This window comes from Cicer arietinum, chromosome 6 (assembly GCF_000331145.2).
Source record: "Cicer arietinum cultivar CDC Frontier isolate Library 1 chromosome 6, Cicar.CDCFrontier_v2.0, whole genome shotgun sequence".
In the NCBI taxonomy this organism is placed as follows: Eukaryota; Viridiplantae; Streptophyta; class Magnoliopsida; order Fabales; family Fabaceae; genus Cicer; species Cicer arietinum.
Window position 1 is genome coordinate 24,306,042 of NC_021165.2, and position 8,285 is coordinate 24,314,326.

The 8,285-nt window shown below is 32.9% G+C and overlaps 1 protein-coding gene and 1 pseudogene across 1 annotated transcript; both read right to left on the reverse strand.

Moving 5' to 3' along the window:
* Positions 1 to 612: 612 nt before the first annotated feature.
* LOC101506510 (protein AUXIN SIGNALING F-BOX 2-like) lies at positions 613 to 2,868 on the reverse strand. Its single transcript, XM_073369801.1, has 2 exons — positions 2,640 to 2,868; positions 613 to 2,421 (listed from the first exon to the last, which is right to left on the reverse strand). Exons 1-2 carry the CDS (start codon positions 2,694 to 2,696, stop codon positions 742 to 744), a joined length of 1,737 nt encoding a protein of 578 aa, XP_073225902.1. The 5' UTR covers positions 2,697 to 2,868; the 3' UTR covers positions 613 to 741.
* Positions 2,869 to 3,157: 289 nt separating this feature from the next.
* LOC101506842 (transport inhibitor response 1-like protein Os11g0515500) lies at positions 3,158 to 6,992 on the reverse strand (annotated as a pseudogene).
* Between the last annotated feature and the right edge of the window lie 1,293 nt (positions 6,993 to 8,285).

Sequence of the window (8,285 nt, forward strand, 5' to 3'; positions counted from 1 at the left end):
TAGTTTCTATAAAATTTTAAAATTTTATTTTTAATTCTTATAATTTTATTTTTCATGATTTGGTCCTTCAAAAACAATTTATTTACTTTTAAACACTATTCAAAAATTTTGTAACAAAATGACACTTTTAGTCTCTCATAAAAATCTCTATAAAATTAAAATAGAGATTAAAATCAAATAATTTTGTTGAGAACTAAATTTAAAATGTCATAGTTAAATATTGGACTTGCAATGCTAGAAACTGTTCCTTTTGCATTTCCATGTTTTGGAACATACCGGCAATCCATAAACTTTTGAAAGGTACCTATACATGCCTTATCAAATTAAATACTAGTAAATGAAAATAAATTTTTAAAAATAATAAAAACAATTTTTGACATTTTTTTATTTCTAAAAATATAAACAATTTATCGTTTCAAAAGTTTTTTAACTCTTTAACACAAATTTTAGAAAAAATAAATAAAAAATATTTTCACAATTAAACCATCCCTTAAATGTCCCTTAAATGTTGTTCATAGTAAATTTAATCTGTCCTATATTTGATATCTTATCCATAAACAATAGACATGTTGGACACAAACACATTAAATATGTCTGGCAATGCAAAGTACATTAGAAGGCAAGCAATATTTCACAATTAAAAATCTCATACAAAATTCATTGGACAGCTATCAACACACACATTATTCCGAATAAACAAGAAAGGATATGTGTCACATTGAGTTTCCTTTGCTTCTATTCTCAATAATAAACACCGACACCATAAGGTGTGATTATTTTTCTCAATGATGACCTTGTAAAGGTTTTTAGCTCAGAAACAAAATCATCATCAACCAAACTACAGTTCTTTAAATTTACCTCTTTCAATGCTCTACAATTTTCTATTACTTCTCTCACCCCCTTAGCCGTAACATAACAATTTTGGATATCTAGAAGCAATAGTCCGCTGCACCACTTTGAGATTATTGAGAGTGCTTCATCTTCAATTCTTGACCCTGACAAATTCAACATCCCCAATTTTGAAACTTCAAAGTTTATCTCAAACCTTTTAATTATTGTATTGGCAAGGTTTAAATGCCTTATCTCACAGCATCTCTTCATAACCTCAACAAGGGATTCTCCAGATATACCCTCACAAGCATTTAAGTCAAGAAGTTGTAAACTTGGACAAATGAAAGAAAATTTTATTAAACTTGCATCTTTGAGTAAAATATTATCACCCAAATAAACTGTTTTCACTTGATGGTTGATAGCAAAATTAAACATGGAATTGGAATCTTCCTCGCCTTGTACTCCAATATATGTTCTCTCCATTTTGATATCGCTGAGAAAAGGACAGTTTCTTGTGAGTATGAAAAAGGTTGAATTCGTCAGCTGACAACAACCACCAAGGTCTATAGATGTCAAGTTAAGAAGAAATGTAGATAACTTGCTGATAGATTCATCGGTTAGAAAGTCGGCTTTTCGAAGATCTAAGCATTGGACATATTGACATTTGGATAACACATAAAAGATTCCTGAAAATGTAAAGTTGCAACAGTCTTGGAGAACAAGCTTCTTAAGAAACACGCTCGAACCATCTGCAACTGATATAAGAAACTCGTCCGAGATAAAAGAGTTTGACAAATCAATTGTGTTTAATCTTTTCAAGGTTGTTAATGAATCAATCAAATCCAAGTTAATGTGTAGGGGTGTCAAACCAGGACCATGTATTCTTTTCTTTTCAATGTTAAAAGAAATGGAAGCCAAACCTGGTCTCATTCGGATTGCGGAAACAATGCCAATTTGGGACATCTTAAAACATTTGAAGAATGAAATTTCTTCCATTGATCTGCAGTTCTGGCATAGAGACATAAGTGATTTATCAGTGATCAAGTGATTACCGGAAAGATCGATCTTGCGTATATTCTCAAGCATGGAAGATAGTCGTACTATCCCGAAATCGGATGCTTGAGAATCCAATGGAAAGCTAATGTCAAGCTCTTCAAGAAATGGGAAACAATAAGCTATCAATACTAGATGACTATCATGCAAATAACCAATGTTTGAGCAAATCAAAGCCTTCAAATTTACCATCTTTGAACCAAGTTCTCGCAACTCATCAATAGGAAGTGTTCTTTGGTTGGAAAGATTAACCAAATCAAGGTCTAACTCAGATTGTGAAATTTGATGAAGCAAGCCTTTTAGTTCACCATTGAAGTAACTGAGGTCTATGACTTTGAGCCATAAAAACCTCGAGAGTAGCCGAGGAAGGAATAGAACTGTTCGATCATGTAGTGTTAGAGAAAATTTAACCCGGTTTGTAATGGGAATGAACTTCTTGCAGGCCATAGAAACAGACTCCAAATCATGTCCTTGACCAAGGAATCTAAAGACCAATTCCCAGCATTTTTCAGGAAAATATTTCACTGACATATTGATCTAATAAGAAGAAAGAAACAAAAGTCTTAGCAAACCAAGCTTGGAACAAGAAGCAAAAGTTATTGTTAAGATGTAACTGATAAAAAACATTAATGATTTAATGATTCATCAACACAATAAACCAATCCAATTAGTGAAAGTCTTCGATTATGGTCAGATAAGATGGCAGGCTGATGAAGTTGAAGAAATGGAGGCCATGTATTGTAATTGACCAGTACCTGTTCAAAGCATGAAACTCTAGAAGGCCTTTTGCTTGTTAGGTTGGCATAAATCATATTTCAAGGTGATCTGTAATATTCACTTGAGGCTTTTCACATTGTGGTGGGGTGCCATGAAATAAAATACTCCACCACCCAACAAACCCCACATTTTTAATTTGAAGAAACTAAATTTAAATGTGTTTTTTCTTACATGGAACTCAAACCTTATCCATTTTTTTAGACATTTATGAATGTGCAACGCATGACTTCTTTGTGTACAAGAATATTTGATTCATGAACACAGCTTTTAAAATCTGTCATGCTTTGCATAAAGTAATTTAGAATTAATAAAATCAGATAGCAAAAAGTAATTTCAAAAAGGAAAAACATACCTGGTAGCAATTGTATTCATTTTAATGTCATTATATAATAATTTGTCTATGAAACACAAATACCTTTGAATTACACGTGTCACCGTATCTGACACAAGTCGATGTCTGACACTCATATGACACGTCTAGTAACTCAGACAAATGTCCTATAAAAAAATTTATTTACTTTAATACACGTTAACGTGTCCTTAGACGGATCTCAAATACATACACAAAGAGTTAAAGATTTGTCAACAATAATGAGCAATGAGGAGTTAAAGACATTAAATTTGATTATTTTCGGTAGTAGATGAACGAATGAAGGTGAAAAACTATCATATATATATCTTGTTTTAATTTTTTGCGCCCCCTTTAGGTCCTTCAGCAAAACCAAACCAAAGTTGCTTCTACATCTTTAATTCCCTTTAGGTCCTTCAAAATTCTTCCAGTGGATTTTGAGTCCCAGCTCTCATGTCAATAGGAGTCATAAAATTCAATTCAGTGCATAGAACAGATTATGAAAAACCTCCAATAATAAAAAATCAAGTTGCCATTAGCAGAATCAAACACCAACAACAAAGATTAATCAGAATCTAAACAGCAACAACACAAAAAAGCCCAACAGCTCCACTGCAAGCTCCTCTAACTAGATCCCAGCCATGAACAATTTACAACTATTCCTTACATTTTGTTATTCCATACTGATTTACAACCTGGGGAATACAGGAATTATTCCTTAATACATTACAACATAGAATTCAGTATTAGCATAAATGAATCATTTCAAAAGTTTGGCATGTAAATTCAAAACAAAAAGATTTTCTGATACATTTTAACTAATGTGCATTATCTACTACTTAAGCCTGGTAATAGATTTTATCTTGTTATTGACAAAATTAAAATTAATTAAACACTAAAATGAAAGCAGAAAAGAAACAATAGCAGGTTCATTTTTTGATTGTGCTTATGGTGGGGTTGGGAGTGTCATGTCATGCAATATAGTTATTGTGAATGGTGATAATTTCTCCCATGTGCACACCTTGTGCTTTGGGGTTTGAAATTGAATTAAACACTCTCTTTGCCTTTAATAACAACAACAACAACAATCAACTTTCTATTGCACTTTCTGCACAATGAACAATAAATGGCAAACCATCCATTTTATTTTGGACCATGTTGTTGCCTTCCTGTAATATTAACTAGGGACTTACAGACTTACACTGTGCAGGCATGCATCCTAACTTCTAATCTTAAACACGAAACAAGATCCATACACAAATGTGCATGAATAAGTATAAGAGGATATTTTCTAAAGTATCTAATGAAAGGAAGGGGAAAATCAATAATTAAATTTGTAGAATAATATCAACATCAAACCAAAGTCGCAAAGCCAATTTTGACAACTTGAAGGTTGAATCAAAATATAGATCAAGCTTGACTAACAATTGTTATCTTTGCAATTCCAACCAAAGACCACCACATCCACATTCATCTACAAAATCTAGTAGTCAATTAGTTTAGTTCAACCAAAGATGTCCATGATTTCAAATCATAATCACATGCACGCCCACACTACCTCTTACTCTCTTACATATATCACAAGTTCTTAAGAAAACAGAAAACTCTTGCATGTAAGAAAATGGGTTCAATATACACCTAGTTGCTGGTCTGACGTGGAATACATAATCCCAAGGTGATATTATGACAGAAAAAGTAGAAAGACTGAAAGAGTATATGGTTGATGTTTATAAGTTTTGTCCAAAAAGAATTAACATAAAGTAGGTTTTTGAAAGTTGATATGACCTATGGTAAACTCAAAAAAGTAACATCAGAGAATAGTGTGCTATGACAAGCGGGCAAAAACCAAGCTTCTGATGAGGGCTGCAATAAGTGTGACACAAGAATCAAATCCAGGTGATATAATTCAAGGGAAAGCAAAGAAAAGCAAAGCAATTTAAAATTGTGTATAACACCTAACTACTTGCATTACATTGTGCACTATATAAAAATATTACGGTAGACAATTACTTAGGCAATTATGATGCACAGAGAGATAAGAAATACAATGAATGTATATTGACATTTTCAAAGAAAAAATCTCAAATAAGTAATTCCTAAAACATAAATATCTTACTTTTCAGAGTTCAGAGTTCAAACTTCAGGAGAGCACTTCCAACATACTAACAAACAAGACATCCATGACGCAAGAAGAGTTTCCTCTTGCTGTCACTACAATGAAAACCAGGCGGAGCCGTTAACTTTCTCAATGAAGGTCTTATAAATACAATTGAGTCAACAACATCAGCAGCCACTTTACAACAACCATGCAAATTTATCTCTCTCAGCTTTGTGCAGTTTACTACAACTTGCCTCACTCCCTTTTCTGTGACATCAAAACAACGTGCCAAGTCAAGTTGTAGTAGCCCAAAGCAACTCTTTGAGATCATGTCGAGTGATCTATCATCAATTCCAGACTCTGACAAGTTCAACACCTCCAGCGTGGAAACTTGAAAGTCCATTCTAAGTAGCTTCAGTCCTGAACAACAGGCTAGGTTCAAATGTCTAATCTTACTACATTTCCTTAAAACTTGACCAATATCTACTTCAGATATGCCATTGCAAGAACTCAAATCCAAGAGCTGTAAATTGGGGAAAATGGAAGCAAACTTATTGATGTCTTCATCCCTCAACCATGTATTATGAGCTAAACGGAGAGACTTTAATTGAGGATTCACAACAAAATTCATCAAAGTATAAGAATTTTCGACACACTTTTTCCCAATACTCGTGTATTCCATTCTGACCTCACTAAGTGAAGCACATTTCGTAACGAATGTAAACAAAGCAAAATCAGTGAGTCCACTACATTTACTAATGTTTATAGACACCAAATCAGCAAGAAACAAAGACAACTCAACGACATGCCAATCATTCAAAAATTCAGCATTTTGAAGATCCAAATGTTGTAAAAATCGACAATTAGACAATAAGCAAAAGATTCCAACATAACTATAGCCAAAGCAACCTTGGAGTACAAGCTTCCTCAAAGGAAGACCTTTCTCCGCGACAGCCGAAAGAAATTCATCCGATATATACGAAGACGACAAATCAATACAAGTTAAACCCTTCAAAATCACCAACGAGTCAAAAAAATTATCATTTCCACCAAATAACCTCAATTTATTAAAGGAGAGAGACCTCAAACCCGGTCTCTCGCGAATCGCGGAAGCAATGCCATGGTTTGTTATAAATGAGCATTTAAACATCACAACCTCTTCAAGAAACTCAGAATTCTTACACAAATGAAAAAACAATGTGTCGTTTATATAGTAATGACCTGAGAAATTAACCTTGCGAAGCTTAGGAAGCTTAATTGACATGGAATTTACAACAATATCAGTAATTTGGATATCTTTAGGGTTACTTAGGTCAAGTTGTTGGAGAAAAGGGAAAAAATTGGAAATGAAGAGAGTGTCGTTGTTGCGTAGAGAAGTTATGTTGGAACAAGTGAGGGAGGTTAAAGTCGTAATTTTCTTGGAGAAAATTCGCAATCCATTTAAGGGAATGGTGTGTTGGTTGGAGAGATTGAGGGATTTGAGGGGGAAGGGGGAATTGTAGATTTGGATGAGAAGCGCGTCGAGGTTAGTGTGGTTGGAAATGCGCGTGAGGTTGAGGGAGGTGAGGTTTGGGAACCTGTGGAAGAGGCGAGAAAGGGAGAGTTTGATCGGAGATTGTGAAGGAGCGTTTCAGATGGTTGCTGATGGAGAGGAATTGTTTGGAGACGGCGGAGAGAGATTCTAAGTGGCGGTGGTTGTTGTCGCCGGCGTCGGAGTTAGTTAGGAATTTGAACACGGATTCCCAACACTCATCGGGTAACTGTAAATGCGTTGTTGCCATTGTGAGTCAATGCGAAATTCTCTTCACTCGCCACTTCAAACCATTTATCTTCCACTCATCTTCTTAATTATCTTTTCATCTTTCTTCTTTTGAAATTAATAAGAGACATTTCATTTGGCACCGGTTCATATTAAATCCAGAATTGTCTACTTCATTAATTCATTATTTAATAAATAATAATAATTAAGTAATTTTCTTTAAAATAGAAGATTTATTTTGATAATTATAGAAGTAATCATTATTTTTTGTTTAAGTTGGTTTATAAAAAATATAGTTAAATATAATAAATCATATAGTTAAATATAATATTTTTCACCATTAAAACATTAAAATTGAGCTCTAATAATTAATAGAAAAATAAATCTTCCAGATACTCGGCTAATTAATATGTATTAATAAAGCTTCTAGATTCTAAGCTTTGAGAGTGCATTCCCCTCGACATCCTCAAGAACAAAAAGATGAAGATGAAAAAGAAGAACAAACTCATGATGTACCAAGACGTCGTCAAAATTCTGTACATATAAGAAAATCTTGACAATGTGCTATTAAAGGTCACATTCGACAACAATTTTCTCGCAACTTTTGTAAAATTTGTGTTGTTATTTTTTATTAGTGAATTTTAATGAATTATATATTATTTTTTTAATGAAGTTTAAAAAAATATGGATGTATGAAGCCATTTTCCAAAAGACGACTTCTATATTTAAAACAAAAACAAAAATAAAAACAAACCAACACTAAATGGTCATTGCAAAAGTAGATTTCTTTTAGGAAGTCTCATTTGCAAATAGCGATTTCTTATTATACCAAAAAAGATGGTAGATCTATATATAGTTTTAAAAAGAGAGTATATTGGTAAATAGTTTTCAAAAAATGATTATTTCAAAAAAAAACAACATATGTATCATTTGTTTCCCTTCCCCAAAATTAAAAAGAAGATATGTTGTTTAGATTAGTTTTCAATGATAATTTTGTTATGACCTAATCTCTCTAGAGTAAAATATAGGCAAAAATATATTTGAAATGTCAAATATGAAGTAACAATGTCGATTTACAAGGAAGAGAGGTTTGAATTGTAAATGCACCTTTTAAAAGTTCCTGTTAAAAACTTAAGAAAATAATTCAAGATTGATCTTGGTTGTGAAAACGGAGAACGTTCTTGGTTTTAACCAGAAAATGGAGAACATTCTTGGTTAGTTAAAATCAGTAATTCAGTTTATGTATTTAACTTGATAATCAATCAAACTGAAAGTAAATAGATAAGGGAAGAGATACCACACAACGATATATTCTGGCTCACCCAACCCGGGTTACGTTCAGTCCTCACAACCGTGAGATTTTCAACTAAGTATTGAAAACAAAGAATCTTCTTGGTTTTACAGCACCTAGTTCAAAT

Coding starts and splice junctions, on each gene's coding strand:
- LOC101506510 (XM_073369801.1), bottom strand. CDS start 2,696: ATGATTTATGCCAACCTAACAAGCAAAAGGCCTTCTAGAGTTTCATGC. Junction 2,422..2,639: donor GAGTTTCATGCTTTGAACAG/GTACTGGTCAAT, acceptor TCTTCTTATTAG/ATCAATATGTCAGTGAAATA.